General features: G+C 36.1%; 1 protein-coding gene across 1 annotated transcript in view; it reads left to right on the top strand.

Moving 5' to 3' along the window:
• The window catches only part of Ddr (discoidin domain-containing receptor 2), a 185,017-nt gene that overhangs the window by 105,620 nt on the left and 58,478 nt on the right, over positions 1–20,919 (top strand). Inside the window, exon 6 of the mRNA XM_083058613.1 lies at positions 7,909–8,011. Within this exon, the coding sequence (XP_082914739.1) occupies positions 7,909–8,011 (103 nt within the window). The remainder of the gene's footprint in view (positions 1–7,908; positions 8,012–20,919) is intronic.

The raw sequence follows: 20,919 nt of genomic DNA on the forward strand, positions 1-20,919 counted from the left end.
AACTCCATAATAAACTGGCTGCCGCCGGCAATAAATTTATGAGTTAATTACGGCATCATCAACTTTGATTATTGGAAGATTGCTCAATTATCTATCGTCCTCTCATTCCACTGCTTTTTGATTTAATATTATTCGCGATCGTATTATATTTTAGTAGAAATCCAAGTTTTTTCTCACAAATGAAACGTTTTTTCTTTCCACTAGTTTTTCTTTTGCTGACAGATACTGAAACCTTTATAGATAATTGCATATTTACGAGTTACGATCAAAAATTATTATTATTATCATTAGAAAACAATTAAGGGCTACATGAGCGATTACAAACGAAAATAAGTATTTTTTTATTCGATAAAAATTTAGAGAGAAAGGTCTCTGTTTCAGCATATTTTTATTAAAAATATTTAATAGTTGATCTCTGTTTATTACGTCGATGATTTTGTGAAATTGCAAAGTTTTAATAAAAATTTAAAGTACAATATGCTAATAAAGAAAGTCACGGACAAGATGATCCTTTTGTTGCACGAGCGGAAAAGGCATGATATCCACCGGAGGATGTCGTGCGTACTAATTTTTTTTCTTCTCCCGGCACTGAAGCGCGTACGCAATAATGCCGTACCGCCTATACACCTGGCCTCGCCGAGGCATTGTACCCTCGTAAATGAAATGTCAGCCGCACAACGAATTAACAATACTATCTAATAGCTGCTCAGATGCAGACGAGCGAGAGCGAGAGCTGTGCATTGTACCGATTCGTTCTGGCGTGCCGCAGTTCTGACTCCCGCCGCTCATTGTTTACCGCTTATCCGCTATATTTTTATGCAAATTAATTGTATGTTGCCTGCAAGATGATGTTACGTTGAATGGAGATATCCATAAAACGAGAATACCATATAACTCACATTTTTACTCATACTAATAGTAAATTCTTCGCTTTATATTTATTACGTTAAGGAAATACATCGTTTAGGAAACAAAAAAAATTTGAAGTTATATACATCTAATGTATATAAAAATATATTTTTGATTTTATATTTCAATAGTTATTAAGTTATATATTGACATTATTTAAATTTAAATTTCATATTTGTTCATACCTGGTATCATGTTTCATTCTTCTAGCACCTATAATTAATGATTGATACTAAATAGATATAATTAATGCTATAAATATTATAGATCGTCACTTGAATACTTTTAACCTCTTAGCAAATCAAACTGTCAATCATATCACAAATCATTGGAATCGTTCATTATCCTGCATGTTGCGCGAAAACACATCGCGTCTAGGATATCCCAATATGTCAGCTTGACTTATTGCTTTGGGACATGACACTAAAGCTCGGGTTCATAGCCGTTATCGTTATGTACATTGGATATTCAATGCACACGATACGCCATGCACTCTTGTACATAAAGTACAAACACTTGAACGTTAAAATCCAGAATGTGAGAATTGCTGCAAAAATATTGCACTTTAAGCTACAGATATTACATGCACAAAGATGTGTTTATTATTCTGAGATAATCGAAGCGTATTGGATAACTATATGAACCTATAGCACCCGAACCTAGCACTAGCTATGTAAACCTAGCACCTAGCACTTTTTAAAAATTAATTTTTTAAAACGGAAAATGATAGGATTTTGTTTGTAGCTGTTTGTAGTAACAATAATTTCGTTTATAGTTTTATCAATTAATAAATAAAAACAATTTTTTAAATGACTCGCACCCGACATTGAGATATCGCAAATCCGCTTGCGCAGTCTTCTTTAGAATCGTTTGTAGTTGTTTATAGTGATTTTCCTTTTGTTTGTAGTTGAGCGGTTCAAAAGTTATAAACAATTGTTTATTCGTCCAAGAGGTAAATTTGTTAATTTTAAAGATATGGCAAATCCGCTTGCGCAGTCTTCTTTAGAATCGTTTGTAGTTGTTTGTAGTGATGTTCCTTTCGTTTGTAGTCGAGCGGTTCAAAAGTTATAAATAATTGTTTATAACTTTTGAACCGCTCAACTACAAACGAAAGGAAAATCACTACAAACAACTACAAACGATTCTAAAGAAAACTGCGCAAGCAGATTTGAAAAATCTTAAAAATTGACAAAGTTAGCTCTTGGACGAATAAACTATTGTTTATAATTTTTAAACCGCTCAACTACAAACGAAAGGAAAATCACTACAAACAACTACAAACGATTCTAAAGAAGACTGCGCAAGCGGATTTGCGATATCTCAATGTCGGGTGCGAGTCATTTAATAAATTTTTTTTATTTATTAATTGATAAAACTACAAACGAAATTATTGTACTACAAACGAAATGCTATCATTTTCCGTTTTAAAAACTTAATTTTTAAAAAGTCGGATGCTAGGTTCACATAGCTATCATTTTATATATTTTGTTTTTTTAAATACTATTTTTAGGCGCGTCTCCACCTCGCTTTCAATGTATTCGCGACTTTCGATTACGTATGTGTGATTAGACTGACCAGTCTCTGGGCTTACTACTTAGGCTCGCGATGCAGGGCTGTAAAGATTAATAAAGAATCATTTTATATATATTTCGCTTTTTTAAATAATATTTTCACACGCGTCTCCATCTCGCTTTCAACGTATTCGCGACTTTCGACCACGTAGATGCGATTAGGCTGACCAGTCTCTGGACTTACTACTTAGGCTCGCGATACAGGACCGTAAAGAGTAATAAAGAATCATTTTATATATTTCGCTTTTTTAAATAATATTTTCACACGCGTTTCCACCTCGCTTTTAATGTATTCGCGACTTTCGACCACGTAGATGCGATTAGGCTGACCAGTCTCTGGACTTACTACTTAGGCTCGCGATACAGGACCGTAAAGAGTAATAAAGAATCATTTTATATATTTCGCTTTTTTAAATAATATTTTCACACGAGTCTCCACCTCGCTTTCAATGTATTCGCGACTTTCGATTACGTATGTGTGATTAGGCTGACCAGTCTCTGGACTTACTACTTAGGCTCGCGATACAGGACCGTAAAGAGTAATAAAGAATCATTTTATATATTTCGCTTTTTTAAATAATATTTTCACACGCGTCTCCATCTCGCTTTCAACGTATTCGCGACTTTCGACCACGTAGATGCGATTAGGCTGACCAGTCTCTGGACTTACTACTTAGGCTCGCGATACAGGATCGTAAAGAGTAATAAAGAATCATTTTATATATTTCGCTTTTTTAAATAATATTTTCACACGCGTTTCCACCTCGCTTTCAATGTATTCGCGACTTTCGACCACGTAGATGCGATTAGGCTGACCAGTCTCTGGACTTACTACTTAGGCTCGCGATACAGGACCGTAAAGAGTAATAAAGAATCATTTTATATATTTCGCTTTTTTAAATAATATTTTCACACGAGTCTCCACCTCGCTTTCAATGTATTCGCGACTTTCGACCACGTAGATGCGATTAGGCTGACCAATCTCTGGGCTTACTACTTAGGCTCGCGATACAAGGACCGTAAATATCAATGAAGATCACTTCCATTTTTTATATATTTCGTTTTTTTAAATAATATTTCACACGTGTCTCGTGTCTCCGCCTCGCGTCTGTTCTCAACGTATTAGGCTGACCAGTCTCTGGACTTACTACTTAGGCTCGCGATACAAGGACCGTAAAGATTAATAAAGATCATTTTATATATATTTCGCTTTTTTTTAAATTATATTTTACATGTGTCTCCGATTCGCGGTCGCTCTCAATGTATTCGCGTATTTCCAACCATGTAGTTGCGATTAGACTGACCAATCTTTGGGCTTACTACTTACGGTCGCGATGCAGGACTGTAAAGATTAATTAAGATTAGTTTATATATATATATATATGTATATATATATATTTGGTTTTTAAAAATAATATTTTACATATGTCTCCGCCTCGCGTCCGCTCTCAACATATTAGGCTGACCAATCTTTGGGCTTACTACTTAGACTCGCAATACAAGGACCGTAAAGATCAATAAAGATTATTTTATATAAATTTCGTTTATTTTAAATATATTTACACGCGTCTCTGCCTTGCGGCCGCTCTCAACGTATTCGTATACTTCCGACTACGTAGGTGCGATTAGGCTGACCAATCTCTGGGCTTACTACTTAGGTTTGCGATACCAGGACCGTTAAGATCAATAAAAATTATTTAGCTATGTGAACCTAGCACCCGAATTTTTAAAAATTAATTTTTTAAAACGGAAAATGATAGTATTTCGTTTGTAGTTGTTTGTAGTAACAATAATTTCGTTTGTAGTTTTATCAATTAATAAATAAAAAAAATTTTTATAATGACTCGCACCCGACATTGAAATATCGCAAATCCGCTTGCGCAGTCTTCTTTAGAATCATTTGTAGTTGTTTGTAGTGATTTTCCTTTTGTTTGTAGTTGAGCGGTTCAAAAGTTATAAACAATTGTTTATTCGTCCAAGAGCTAACTTTGTCAATTTTTAAGATTTTTTAAATTCGCTTGCGCAGTCTTCTTTAGAATCGTTTGTAGTTGTTTGTAGTGATTTTTCTTTCGTTTGTAGTTGAGCGGTTCAAAAGTTATAAACAATTGTTTATTCGTCCAAGAGGTAAATTTGTTAATTTTAAAGATATCGCAAATCCGCTTGCGCAGGCTTCTTTAGAATCGTTTGTAGTTGTTTGTAGTGATTTTCCTTTCGTTTGTAGTTGAGCGGTTCAAAAGTTATAAACAATTGTTTATTCGTCCAAGAGCTAACTTTGTCAATTTTTAAGATTTTTCAAATCCGCTTGCGCAGTCTTCTTTAGAATCGTTTGTAGTTGTTTGTAGTGATTTTCCTTTCGTTTGTAGTTGAGCGGTTCAAAAGTTATAAACAATTGTTTATTTTTTTGTTAAACAATTGAACCGCTCAACTACAAACGAAAGGAAAATCACTATAAACAACTACAAACGATTCTAAAGAAGACTGCGCAAGCGGATTTGCGATATCTCAATGTCGGGTGCGAATCATTAAAAAAATTTTTTTATTTATTAATTGATAAAATTACAAACGAAATTATTGTTACTACAAACAACTACAAACGAAATGCTATTATTTTCCGTTTTAAAATATTAATTTTTAAAAAGTCTGGTGCTAGGTTTACATAGCTGTATTGGATGAGGTAAAAATTATTATTTTATTTATAAATATAGCCAAAGGTTTTTTTTACACATTTTTACATGTTTATGTACTTTGTTCTTTTTTGTTTCTTTATCGAAAAGATACATTGAAATAACTTATTAAGTGCAACGAGTATTTCACTTGTTGGATAATTTTCGGACGCGAAACATCTGATGCACCAACGATGTAGCTAAATCCAGATTAGTTCAATAATTACGGCACAGTTCATCTCATTTGCACTACGTTGCATTAACAGATGCAACATAAAGACGAATACTATGTTCAAATACAGTTGAAGTTGCTCAGTCTGAATGGAGAGAGACTTCAATGATTATTAAATAATAATATTATATACATGCGGAGAGACATAATTTTACACGAGTTTCTCGGCTTCATTTTCAGAGTTATTATAGAACATCTGATTTTTTATTTCGCGCATGTTTCAATTAAAATTGTTTCTCTATTTGTAGTTTAACAAATTAATAAATTGATATTGCAATATTAATGATAATTTTATGCACTATGTAATAATTTTTATAATGATAAAGAAATGTAATAACTCACATCACAGAATCAAGTAAAGGACTATATAAAGAAAATGTAAATAAAGTCTAATATATAATAAAGGAATGGTGCGCATCTTTTATGAAAAAAATGCAAAGAATCCAGTTTGCAGCGCACTAGAAAAGTCATAAAAATTTAATAAAACAGCAAACACCAAGAGAAAGGAAGAAGTTATGCTGAATGGACCTCATTAAATGAGTCCTATGCCATTACTATATATATATATATATATATATATATAAAACCATTCTGCGATATATTAACTATTCTCATCGAAAAATCCTGGCACAATCTGCGAAATGTAGTTTTTCAATATTTATCTTAACCTCCAGCAGCTTTTTTATTGTACGTTCGAAATAATATAAGTTCTCTCAGTTTGATTTGCTCTCGTTCATGATTGATAACGCAATGAGTTCACATTTAATTGTAATGCTACATTTATATGAGTATTGTTTTATAAAATATAAATATATAATTGTTTAGTTGATCACCCCTTTAAAATATTTATCAGATTATTCAGTTTTGAAATGGATAATTTTTTGTTTATTATTCTATTTATTAATTTATCAACCCGCGCGATCGATTATTTTAAAATAGTATAATTTAATATTCCGCGTATATAGGTATATATCATAGTACGTAAAATACTTCGGCAATTTAGAATCAAATTATATATCTGGTCCGATGCTTTATTGTTTAACTTTTCGACGATTTAAATATAATTCGGATTAATTAAATAAAATAAAGATAAATTCCGTAATTAATTGTTTAATAAGTAATTAATCTATACTTTAAAATATTGGATTAATTTAATATTCCGCGTATATAGATAGTATATATCTCTCGCGTGCAGATGGAGCGAATTAAATCCTGCATATATGTGCATATATGTATCTGTGCGCGCGTGCATTTTATATAAAATTAAAAAAAATTGATAAATGAAAAATATAGTAATCCCGCGTTTGACATCTTTTAGACATATCGAACGCAGATTTTAGTCGTGTTACCCCGCTACATACCGGATGAAGTTTTGCCGTATAATGCACGGCAGGTGAAACGTAGGGGACAGTTACAAACACAAGTTTTGTTCGTTCGCGGTAATACCAGCTCATGGAGACCATAGCTGGCCGGTAGTAGCTCCGGAGGCTGGGCTAATCCCACGTCCGCTGCATTCTGCAGTTTTGAAACTTTCCGCCGTAACTGCAGTATCGTAGTTTAAGCGTAGTAACGTTACACGCGCCAAGATATGTATTGGTCGACCTGGCTCTCCTGCGAATTCGAGAATTTATCATGTCCCGCGTACATATATAGCGCTATAGTCATCAGTGATGCTATTGCTGATTGATATTCATATCTGCTATCGATTTTTCTCGGCGACGTTGCAGAATTATTTTATACAATAGCGAAAAAAAAAACAGAAACGTCGTTTCATTGTGTCAATCCTGCGTGAATATTGTCAGTATATGTATGTGTATTATTTTATCTTCTCTTCGATGCTTTCTATTTATGGATATTGAAATAGGAGTAGAAAGTATACACGAGAGAAATAGAGCACGGAAAAAAGAAAGGGAAATCCCTATCTATGTCGAATCAAAATGCCAATAAGATGTTTTGAGAAATTGTATGTACTTTTACGTGCTTTTATCGATATTTGTCTTGTAACAATAGAAATATAATCGTATCGAATTTGTTATATTAACTAACAGGCGTTTTACATTGTTCCTATCGATATCTTAAATATATTATCTTTCTCGTGATTATGAAAACAGCTGATATCTCAGAAAAAAAAGAAACTTAAAGAGAAAATATTTGCTACAATTTTAAATTACTTCTTACGTATACCCAGCGGAATACGAAGTTACATGTTTGTGATGATCAGCATTTCTGAAGCTTTCATTGGATTTGCACATTTCTACAACAGTATAGAGGCAAACGGAATTGTCGGAAATGAAATTATTAGACATGTCGGAATAAAATTATCATGAATCTGAATGCGATAAAAATATACGGAAATGTAAATACATAAAATTAACTGTTTAATAATTTATTTAGTAACAGCTAAATATATATATGTCGAAACAATATTCCATTATTATTATTATCATCACCCATTCGAAACTTTCATTTTAACGCGCAACATTAATGAAATGAAGATTGAATTTTGCCTAATGTAATCATGAATTGTTTCCAGGACAATGCACTACGGCTTTGGGTATGGAGAACGGAGAAATCCCCGATGAAGACATCTCGGCGAGTTCTATATACGATCCCAGCCTCGGACCGAAACATGCCAGGTAAGAGAACAATCGTATCGCAAGACTGACATCAAGCGAATCGACCATTTTGGTATCTCAGAGAAACGAATATTCGGCTTTTGCAAACGTCTATAGTCTCGATGTTGCTTAACATAACAGCAGAATTTCTTAATCGTGTTTCTTTTTAAATCATTATCTTCTAGCCAGAAAATTTTACATTTTATATTTTTTTTAACACACATTTTATATTTATTATAACAGTCATAAATTTTGTTAAACTAAAAAAAAACATAATTTTGCACATTTATAATTTTGATATCAATCAATATAAATTGTATTAAGTTCCTGTTTATTTATATACGTATATATTTCTTATGTTATTGCTGTCGCCGAAAATGATATCGGAACGTATATTTGGACTATCTAAAAATATAAGACATACACATCTGAGAGAATTTACGCAAATAAATAATCCACACTCTCATTAAATTTTAATTAATTACAAAAGTGCAGTTTATTTTGAAATAGATTTGGAGATAAAATAACGCGCGGCGCATGTTTATATTACGCCTTTCACATTGTGTTAGAATTAAATTAAATAACTGCCACATTTGCATCAGACTGTAGTATAGGAATTCTTTTAACCTCGCAATGTAAATCGCGTGACACGAAGGAATGTCTCGCGCAATGGCATTAAGGAACCTGTGTGTGCTACGTGGTTCACTTTATTCCTTATTACAACCCCGAGATTAAAATCACTCGCTAGTACGGCGTTCGCACCCCGCGCCTTAGGTGTATTAAAATTTTAAATAACACGCGGCCTCGAAAGCACGGTTGTAAAACTCTCCCTTATCGGGAAACGAATTAATGACGATTATGAGAGGATATAGAAGAACAAAAATCTCCTTTAATATGTCTGCGCGGCCGAGTTAATTTTTTGAGAAACATTTTTTCTCACGATAATCCTTTTAAATCACATTTGTCTATTTATTATTAATTATATAATTATAACAATTTTAAAAATTTCTTCTTTTATAATATGGTAAAATCGAACGATTATAAATAAGTTTGATGCAGAATACATAATTCATCGCGCTGTAAGTGCAAAATTAGCACGTATATAATAATATATGTCTACGATCAATAATGGAACTGAAAAATTAAGATCGATCGTCTCGATGAAATTGGTGGATTATCAACCACGATTAGTGGATATAATATCTTCACACTTCCATCATTATAATAACGAGTTTCCCACATAGAATACCTAGACCGCAGAAGCGAGCTGTGTATCGAGTGGATCAATCTCGTCAACGATATATGACAATTTACGGTAGGCTCTTTGCAGCCACCGAAAATTGTGAAGCGATCTCCGATAATAACCGGTTTCGCATTTTGATACCCTCGTTAGGGTGCCAGCCAAAACAACGTTGTGACACAATATATATATATATATATATATATATATATATAAAAATACTTTTTGGAAAATCGTGGTGAGAGAGATCGTAGGCAGCGCATACTCGGCAATTAAAAAATTTTAATTAAATCGTACGCGATCGATCAGCCGTGACATTTTAATTAACGATCTATTCCGTAAATCAAAAAGCGGCCTAGGCGGCTACATATTTCGAGGTAGATATTTCTCGCCGGAGAGTTACGTCCTTCGAGCAAGTAGTTACCGGAGAGTTTCGAGATACATGGCCACACACAAGTCCAGCACGATGTAATAGGAGATAGGGTGGTAGCGGCCGAAAGAAGGTCGGCGACGGCGACGGCGACGGTAGAAGGGGGTGCGCTCGACCCCTACAAATTACCTCCAATTTCGTGTAAATTCCTCGTGCCTGCGTCAGCATAATACCTGTATTAGAACGCCTGGCTCCGGCTCTTAGGTGGCAATAAATCTGTATTAGAGCAAGGCGCCGCACCCTCTTGCAAAAGGGGTACGACAATCCAGGACCGGTTAATTTTTCAGGGCCATGATTCGCCCGCCATGTTTTCTACAAGGTTACCTACCTACTCGATAGCAAATATTTTTCTTAATTTACTCGGTTATATATACGCTCTTTCTCTATTCTCTATTCTTTTTATTCTCTTCTTATTCTCTATTCTTCGCACGTATACATTATATTAATTACTGATTTTTACTGAATGAATTCGTATGTTTATGAATCATTTAAAAATTGTTTAGGGTTGAAGACAGATACTCCAATATGGTTTAAGAGAATTGACATCGTGAGAAAATGGCAAACGCCATAAAACGTATCCGCTGTAAATTGTAATTGTATAATTGCAGGTTCTCTTGGATTCTCTTTCGTGAGTAATCTCTTTGGAAGCTTTCATTACGATAAAATCTTTTCGGTGTCACGAAGCGTGAGTGTTTGAGCGAAGACACTCGCGGTGTTCGACGAGTATCTAGCTTTGAATCTAGTTTCAACTACGGTAGTTGAATAGTTACTGATGTTTATCGCGTTTATATACACGTGTTATCGCGCCGGGATCCGTGATAACGCGGGATATATCGTGCTAGCGTACGATTATAATTATAGATGAAAGATAGATTTGCACATGACGAGGTCGCGAGGACTGACCTGGAGGGACAAAGGACTCGGAGTAAGATATAACGCCGTACGTTATTTCGCGGAATATGATGCAACGTTGCACACAATGTTAAAGCACTACATTTCAAAGTACATGTCCTCGGTTTCCCGCCGTAACGAAATTGCATCGTACATTTTGTTAGAGACGGCCGCGACAAGGCAGCACTGCGACATTTTAAGGTCATTGTTATCCATTCCAGCCAGCTGGTTAAGTAGGATATACATAATAAATAGCAAAAACGTTATTTCCACACGTACCCATGCAATACTTTTAACGAGCCAATTAGTTTCATACGACATTTCGTTCCTTTGTGCAATACGCTTTGTTAAATAACATGTAAAACATCTAGAGCTTATATTTTACAGCTTGGCATTTTCGTTTATATTATGCCGCAGTGCTAAAGCTTATTACATTTAAAAGACATTTTTTTCAGATTTTAATATACGCGTAGTTTATTGTGATTAGTGTGTGCGCGCGGTAACATCGACGTAAATAACGATGCGAGGACAAACAATAGCGGACGGCGGACAGTGGACAAAATACAAAAGGACGAAAAGAAGTCGGAACGGTGCGAGAAAGCGTGTCCACGCACAAAGAGGCACGATCGATAAGGGCCTGGACGGAAAAGTGGACGGGCATGCTGGTACTACGTGCAACGAAAAAGTTTTTCGTTTTCGTGTATGTAGCGCTGAGGCCATTCGTATCGCTTTAGAGTTGGCACGAAAAAGAGACGTCCGAGGTGGTAGCTCGATGTAAGAGGCAGGGGAAAACGTGGAACGAAATAGGGAAGACGAGAAAGATGGAGAAAAAAACGGAAAGGGGAAAGGGGGAGAATACGAGGGCCCCAGGCGTGACAAGCCGAAATCTTCGACGTGCGAAGGAGTAGGGTGAGAGAAGATCTATTAAGGGATCGCGGGCAAGGGGTGGTCCCAGAATCACGCGGACATAAACTGCGTCCTATACCTACGTTACGTGTGCTTTCAGCAGCCGAAGCCGAGGAAAAATGGTGGCCATATTCTTCCAGCTTTCGAGCCTGGCTATCTTCCACTTTGTTACGATTCGAAAACCTTGGTGCCTTCGGTATAGCTCTCCCTCTCTCTGTCTCCCTCGTTTCGGTGATTTATGTAACACCACCTCCCCCTCTGATACCTCGCTCGTTTTTTCTCACCCTTGTATCGCTCGAGCAACTGTGCCGCTATCTTCGTCGTCGTCGTAGCCTGATGGAACAGGCATTCGAAGGATGCGTCGTATCGCGCCACCGAAATGCGTCGCGCATTTCGTGGCTTAAGCCTCGTTCGCGTGACGATGTACTTTCGTGGTATAAATCTTCGGAGGGAGTTTAGAGGGTGCGCTCGCGCGACCGTGCAACACCCTGAACAAGCGACCGGCTCCCGTTTTACGGGCGCTGATACCCAGTTCCGGCCGTCCGTTCTTCTGGTACCTGGGTACCAAGAAACTGGTGGAATTCTTTTGATAAACGAAACATGCATTCCACGCGACACACCGTATTTACGTTGCAACGCGGGCAAAACAGACTCTCTGACGCGGAGATGTATACCCTGGATGCATCTTGAGGGAATAGTTCAAAAGTCGATGTTGATCGTAAGCGTGTTTAAAGAGGAAAGGCTTAAAAGACAGATGTTACTTCCGAAAACTTTTATGAGAATCTAAGGAATGTACGTTAAAATACGTCAACATTTTTTTTTTTTCAAGTTAACGTACGTCAAAGTATATATCTTTATTTATTTATTTCTTTGTATAGTAGTCAAATGGGATAATTAATAATTTATTGTTATTTTCTATGTATGATTATACAATAATATCGACCACTTGAATTATATTGTTTTTACTTTTGTCTTGTGAAAACGAAACGTTTATTATTAAGATTTTTATCCCTCGATTTCTGAATGTTTCGAATTTCATTTCTTCGATTCGAGAAGTCTCTTTCTCATCTCATGTCACGTCCGAATCGCTTCGCGGTTTGATATAACGTTCACTCTTTAATTACATAAGGATTTTTCTCGTATAAAAAAAAGATTCGATTTAAAACGAACGGAGGAATAAAAAGAAGAGAGATAAACCGTTGCAGTAAATGTGACAAGAGCTTTTCGCGACAAAATTTTACCTTCGTTACATTAACATAATCGTTAAGGTACAACTGGGTCGCCAGGAAGTTTATGTCTTATTAATTCATCTGTTTGCAGAGAGCGAAGGATGCTATATCTCAATCTTTTTTTCATAGACAAAACGGAATACATTATGCAGCTCCGAAAGTTCGCGATTTTATGCGACGCGTCCTGAAGCCGCGCCTCTTCGAAAAGTTGTTCGTTAACGTAAGAATTTGCGTGCTAACTTCTTTCTAAGATGTTCGCCCCTGATGATCGCGTCGTCAGAAATATCGTCTTTTAAAATATCAGTGCAGCAGAGAGGCGGTATCGCGATATCGAATTTCTATGGAGAGAAGTTCGGCAGTCGATCTGCCTCAGAGAGATATTATTCTGTCGTATGCGAACCGGGGAGAACGTGGCGATAACGAAAATCTATTTCGCTGCTTCCGCGTTCCGTGTCGAGCGTGTGAACGTTGCTCCCTATATTTAGCTGCACACACCAACGCGTAACGTATACATACGCGCACGTAATACACATATATGCACGTGACATATATATATCCATTTATATGCATACGATACCCTGGATACGCGTGCATGTATAGGGGCGCGCGATTTTCAGTCCCGATTCATCGAATATCAGCGACGTTGACATATCGGGGCTTCCTATCTCCCTCTATTCCTCATACTGTCAGGAAATCGTGAGCAACCGAAACGAATTCTCCGTTAACGATCGCGGAGATTCGTCCATGAAATCATCATTGATGCATCGGATGTGACTCTCTTTTCAAACTTTACGAGCGCGCGCGCGATTCAACAAATATATTCAATTAACCATCGACGTGCATTCTTCTGATTGTTCATTACGTATTTATTTTATTTTATGTTGTAAGAAAGACAGAACATTGAGCGAAATTATGCCATAGCGAGTTTCGTATTTCTAACGTGGTATTCAGAAAATTTAAGCAACTACACATGTCAGCGAAACAGAGTTCTTAACAATAATAGAGTGCTAAGAAATCCTCATGTTGTATATTCTCTCCGATGGATACAATTCGTACATCTAGGCGAAACTTTCTTCCTTGAAACAAGACTCGAGCTTTCCAACCAAGTGCCGCAAACTTGAAGTTGTTACACGTTGAAAGTTATCGCACCGTATTGTTTTGTAGAGGAAGAATCGCGACACGAAAGACTTGCTTAGAGAACACATCTTTTCTCGAGATCTTTTTACTTACATAATTCATACGATATAATCCTACAATCGCAAACACGTAATAATTTGTTTTCGAAAACGTAATAATTTTATGATTGTTCTCCAAGTAGTTATTAACGTGTTGATCAGACAGATATACACGTGCGACGATGTTTGTTAAAACATTTCCGGTCATTATATGAAAGTTTTGAAAAAAAGTACGCTTATTCGTTAGCGACTTGCTCGATTTTTCATATCTGACTGTGAGCGTTGTCGGCTGTTATAGACGAACTTTTCAGTTCACGTTGTCCCGAAAAATCACGAAGCCAGTTGAACGAAACTTTCACTAACAACCGCCGAGCGGCGGGATTTGGATATCGATACATTCGCTACATGACTCAAAGTTTTAGATTCGTTGACAACACCTGAATTCTGTCAGTGTAGCCGGACGAAAAAACGTTGGACCGCGCTTAACATGACCCACGAGACAAATATTCGCCCGAGATAGTTTCCGGTCGAGTCGGTGGCGAATTGTGCGGGCTGTCAGCGCTGAAATATGATCGCCTAGACAATTTTCATCGCCATTCTGGACACTGCCGTACAGGGTTTTGCAGAAAAGTTTCTAAATTGTTGTGGATATTAATGTTTTTCCTCGCGTTACAATAGAATTGTCAAAGGATTGATTATTTATGCGAGGCGCACACTTTATGAAAACTTTAATCAATCGCGATGGTCAATCATACGATTGACATATTTTTTAATACTAAATATGATAAATACTATTTTTAAAAAGCGCTCAACCCTTTTCGGTATATTTAAAAATAGTAGAAATGCAGGAATATACATAGACAGTGCAATATACCACAGTTATTTCAATACTATAGTCTCTATTCCCTATGATAATCTTTATCTTGTATGGAGCTCATTGCGAAACATATGGCTGCTCTCTCGACCAGACGAAACATTTTAATTATCTCAACAGTAACGCAAGTGCTGATATCATTGTACGACCTGCGCTCCCGTATGGCTCATCTTTACGTTTACGAGCCGCGAATAATAATTTAGCCGAAGCGGGTATATATTATCACGAAATATACGCGACAATGAAACACATCACGTTATGTCATTCTGACCATAAAGGGAAATGTTACGAAGTACATTTACGGACCCCCGGCTTTAAAGGAGAGAATGATCAAGCGCCGTCGAAACGTCGAAAATGGGATTGTACCATTTGCAGATTGAGTTTGACTCCTCGAGGGCGTCCCACGGGATCGACCCCGGATGTGTCCCGGCCTCGCCCTCCCATTTAGTCACGTTAAGCAAAAGCGATAAGATAAGATGATGCGATATTATAAATGTATATGTCGGCTTTATATCTCAGTTATATCGTTCTTGATGTCAGAACTTTAAAAAAAGATGCTCGATCTCCACGTCGTTGCTAACACATGTAGTCGTCGTCGCAAAACACTGGAAAGAGAGATCTCGAAGTAATTGAGATCATGACAGGTGACAGATCGCGTAGTTTGCGACACGATAACTGCTATGAAATTTAGATAATGACTGTCACTAACACTTATCCGGATGATTTCTTACCGCAAACGGCAGATATTTTATAGGAGAACATTGCAACGATTAATATCTAATGTTCAATTAGAAATGCAATACGATTGACAATTCCTATATTTGTTTTATAAAATTATATTCTTAATTCTTATACGATATTAAAAAATATTTTCAGAATCATGCGAAAAGCAGTCCGAATGAAGTGGCAGTTTAGATTATTTTAATGAGAAAATATAAAGTATTTTAATTTAACTATCTTAATTGAAAAGTTTTAACGAAGCTTATTGTTTAAAGAAATAAACGGCAAACTAGAGTAATTAAAATCGGGGAAAGCTTTTAAATAATATAATTATGCCGGGATGGTATATTTTCATCTTTTAATTAAATTATATACAAAGAAAGTTTATTGATTATAGACTCAATGGATTGATTTATAGAATCAATTATAGAAGCGTTTTCAAGAGAGATAAACGAGACGGTAAATTAAATCGCGCAGCAAACTTAAAAAGCATTTGAAACTATTTCAGTCGCACGACTTCTTTTTTTTCGCGGAAAATAAATTTCTTTCGCTATGTGAAATCGCTGATTTTCTCCTTATTTTTGCAAAATATCTAATTAACCAAATAACGTCGGCTTCTCTTCTCTACTGACCCATTCATAAAATCGCAATTGACCGACTGGCCGACTTAAATAATTCCACGCAAACGCAGAAATATACATATTTGAGCACCAGGAATATCGTCCATAAAATTCGCTCATTATGAATTTTCGTGTATATTTGAGATCAAAACGATCTTTCACAGCTCGGGATAATAACACTACGCGCCACTCTCGAACGTTATACTGTCATTTCGCGAACGTTTTAATATCGATGGCTCGACATTCCCGGCTCGCGTACATACATGTATATGGCAACCGCCCCTATCCATCCCCTGTTCTTTTCACGATGGTACCTCACTGTCCGTTCGAGCTTCGATCGCAGGGAAAAAAGGGAAAAAGAAATTCGCGCTCGGCGTAAAATCGGACGGACCAGCCGGAATTTTCACGGATCATTTGGCTGATGGTATATTCGGCGCAGCAGCATTCCTAGCATATTCGATAACAATGGCCACGAGCTTCGGGAGAGAGAAGGAGCGACTCTCGTGCGCGCAAATACGCGTCGTATACGCGTCCGTTCCTCCTCACATCGCATCGGCACGCCATAACTCGCGCAGTTAGAGCGTGTCTATGTGCACTCGCTGCAGATGCAGTTCATGATAGTCCTACGTGTTATCTGAAAAGCTCGATCAAGCGAATGGACCGTGAGGATCAGGTCAGCTGTGAACTTGCACCGGTGTGACGGCACGTAGGATCGTAGTTCCATTAGCAAAGATATTTTTGCTACGCGATAGCTGCATTTTTTTTTAAGGGGCAGATTTATATATTTCGATGAATGACAGGCAAAGTGATTGAATGACACAAAAGTTTAATTTTATAAAGTAAATTATACAGATTAAGCGCGTGTATTAAATAATAATTGCAATATAGATTAATATATAAATTATTCAAGAAGAGATGTCATATTTTCTAAGTACATTGTTATCACACTTTGCCATACAAAGCTATTTCAACCGAAAACAAAGCAACGTGGAATGCAAAAAAGAAAAGAAACTGTATATCTTTGACTAAAAGCGTTATTTCACATCTGCGAGTGATCCTAGTCTTTTGTCTTGAAGCGTTCATCGTCGCGTTTCAACCAGTGACATATTTTCAAGCCAAATCTCTGTAGTCCGCCTGGAAGCATTTGTTTCCAGAATAGCTCGTGCCGCTTGCGCATAGCTAGCGTTTTTGTCCTTCACCAGGTGAGACGTAATTGTTGCTCATTTCGCGTCTAATTAGCGTGGAGATTAGCCTCAAAACGGTCGTAAAATGTCGCGCAATACGTACAAACGCGTTGTCATTTTATTCATTTCGCATTTCTCTCCGCGGTCTCCCGAAAACGTAATAACGGTTATCATCGAAATCGCTATACCGCGGGGAAAATTTAATTAGTTTTTACCAGCTATTCGAGACGACGAGGAGGGCTTCGAGTAAAGCTGGATACGTCGGGAGATAATAGAAGAAAACAAGCGGATTCGTGTGTGCGCGACCTGAATATAAATATGTCTTAAAGAAGAGGTCGAGAATGATCAGCGTATCTAGAACATTTAAGTTTTCTGAAAAATTAGATAATGAATGATAAATACATTATATATAGGAAAATAATCGATTTAATTGTAGCAAAAAATTAGGGGAATAAAAAGGTTTGCAAAGAGATGTGCAAATTATAAAAAATGTTTTATCGACTGTAATTTAATTCCGGTAATATTTTTTCCGGTTCTCAATATTTACTGCACACTTACATTATATGTATTACATTCGCAACCGTATGCGATATAATTTTTCATCGGTTAATGACTGAAAATGGTTCCTTTTATGTAAATTCTCTATATTTATCGCGATGAAACAATAACCTAAATTGAATGGATTACGGGTCGGACATTTTACAGAATTACGATGGATATATTTCGCAAGGAGCGCTTTAAATCCGCAAACGCGAGGGTGGAACGAGAGAATAACTTGACGCATCAATTTGTTAATAGCCACGAGAATTTCGCGTAAAAGGCAAACGAGAAATTCTGTTCTACAGCCGGTCGGTTCAGTCGTAACAATAATGTATCCGCTGATGTTTTAACCGAATGAAACAATAGACGCATACCTACGTGACGTTGCAAGGATATTGTCGCGCGAAAATTATTGCAGGGTACAGGCCACCCCGCTCCCCCTTTTCTCTCCTATCCACCTTAAGGTTCTCCCGTGGCCCACTTCCGAATAACAAAACTTCCGTGCTGCGCGAGGAAGCAGCGTTGATGGTGGCTGCGGCGTGTGGCGGTAACGATCGCAGGTCATTAGCATTGCTAATGCACTTTTCGACTGATGAGGCGTCGTAATGCTTCTGGTCGGCCCGTGGGCCGAGCTCTCTTACCCTCGTGTATTTCTCGACGAGACTACTTTGGGGTATTCACGTGGAACGGCTGGTCGATTCGTCGGTTGGCTACCGTAAATTGTACTGACAATGAGAAAGACCATATCGGCTTCCTATATACATATATTAGGATCGCGCACTCCGCGATCTATTTTCAAATCGAATCCGTTCGATGATTGCATCTTGCGTTATTTTAAATTTCTCGTAAATTTATGAAAAATTTATAGCTGAGATCTATGTTAATACTGAGATTCTATATATATTATTTTATACATACTTTATTACATACATATTTTATTTTACATCCGCAGATAAATTGTAAAGTTTGGTATTATATCTATAATATATTATATTTTGTTTTTATATATTATATATTTATTATATTATATAATATATATAAATATATTATATATGTATTATAAATTATTTATTTAAAATTATATATACATATAATATAATTTTTGAAGAAAACTATAAAGCATTCAGGAAGTCGTGTCATTTTGAACAGATGTTAAATTGGCACCACATGATAATAATACATTTATCGACAAACTTTAAACACCCAGAAAAACACATCCAATAACAATAAAATTAAATAATTTTCTGTGTTTTTCTGGATGCTTAAATTTTTCTGTCAATGTGTAAGTGTATATATTATACTTTAAATTCATTGTTCTTTTAAATTGACATATCATAAAAACCCATTGACATTTCCGATTAAGCACTTTGCGACTTAAGAAATTCTAAGCAATGCGTTTTCAAATTTACTCTTATGTTTCTTCTTTATTACCGTTTAACAACAGTAAAGGCCGACATTTCTATGCCATGAATCCTTCAGATTCGAAGAAGGCACGTAAGGAAAGTTTTACGATACTCGGAACGACGCTTTCTTTTATTTTTATGTCCAATTTACGGAGCATCTAGAAACGTTGATGGCGCAATTAACGAGCGGAAGTACTACAACACGGTCAATATTGTACCTACGCCGTCAGAAGTTGCTTCTTAAAATAATGAAAGAATAAAACTTCTTATTTTAGAATTGCCGAAATAATTTTTATTTTTAAATTTACATATAAGATGAGATTTGAGAAAATTTTTAATTTCTCGATGTACATAAAAAAAAATCGTAATATATTGTAATAAAATATATATTAACATTGAAATTATATGACAGAATTTTCAGCTTGTTTTATCTCAGAAATTGAATTACAATCGGTTATCAGGAATTGAAATGAATGGAAAGTAGCGACCGCAAATAATGTGAAAAGAGGAAATAGCCTTATTATCGATGTGCAACCGTGCAAATAACGGTGAATAGAAATTTCAATAAATCAACCCCGATTCGCAGCAGATGATGAATGAGTATTGTATTATGAAACAATCCTATTTAAATGTAAAGTCGCATTTATTTACGACAATTAGCGTCGCTATGGAAATTTCTATTTTTCTTTTCACGACTACAATCTCTCACTGATAAATGGACATGTTTTATTTATTAAGATTATTCTCAAGCTGTCGTAAAAGCAACGGTGATTTTATTTAAACGAGATCCCATGCTTGTCGAGCCGCGTAACTACGGATTGCGTTGCAACGCAAGGTTACGGAGAGCTCGCCAGGACATTGTTAACAGCATTGCCGCCTAATTAACCGCAAACGCTTTCAACCAGTTTCGCCTGGTCTATTGTTTACATGCGGGCACGCCGCCTATATGTACGGCAGTCCTTCACGACTGAACCAGCTGAAATATTTCCATGGAGATTCTCTCTCCCTTTGTGACAGAACTGTGCGTATTTCAATGGATTTCCATGCGTGCTCGCGACAAGGTATGTCGGAAATAACACCTGATAATAACGCGATTATATCTCTTATATAAACTTTCTCATCAAATTCGCACAAAGTTTTGTTCTGAAATTTAATTACTGCACTGTCAGTTCTTGACGCGATTCTTGACAGAAGATGAATTTCTGGGATTTAATGTAGCAAGTTTGTTGCTAAAATAATATATGCTATAAAATTTCAAAGTTTCGAGAATTAAGCAACTAATTTTGCGCGTGCGAATTCTTATGTATTCTCTAGGTCAGCATTATAAACTTTTATATAACTTTTTAAATAAGCATTATAAGCTTTTATATAAGCCAAAAATATTTTTAAAATTTATATATTTAATTATCAGTGTACATGAAAGATTATTCGTATAAAATATATTTTAACATACGTGATACGCATAAATATATTACATTTAGAAATCTCTCGAGGCAAAAGTCTCAGGATAATTTAATTTCTCATGCTGATTGCAGAAACAATCAGAGCGGAAAAATCCTATTGATTTATTAAATGGCCGCTTTTAGGTCTGTTCCCTTCGGCATGAACATTGTTGACTCTATCAGAATCAATAATCTTTCTGTACACTGCTGCTGCTATCTGATATTCTTAATTTTTGAAATCTCGTTAGCTTTATAAACAGATCTCAAAGCAAACA

Source organism: Prenolepis imparis, unplaced genomic scaffold (assembly GCF_030444845.1).
Source record: "Prenolepis imparis isolate NDT839.2.m4 unplaced genomic scaffold, iyPreImpa1.0 SCAF_2, whole genome shotgun sequence".
In the NCBI taxonomy this organism is placed as follows: Eukaryota; Metazoa; Arthropoda; class Insecta; order Hymenoptera; family Formicidae; genus Prenolepis; species Prenolepis imparis.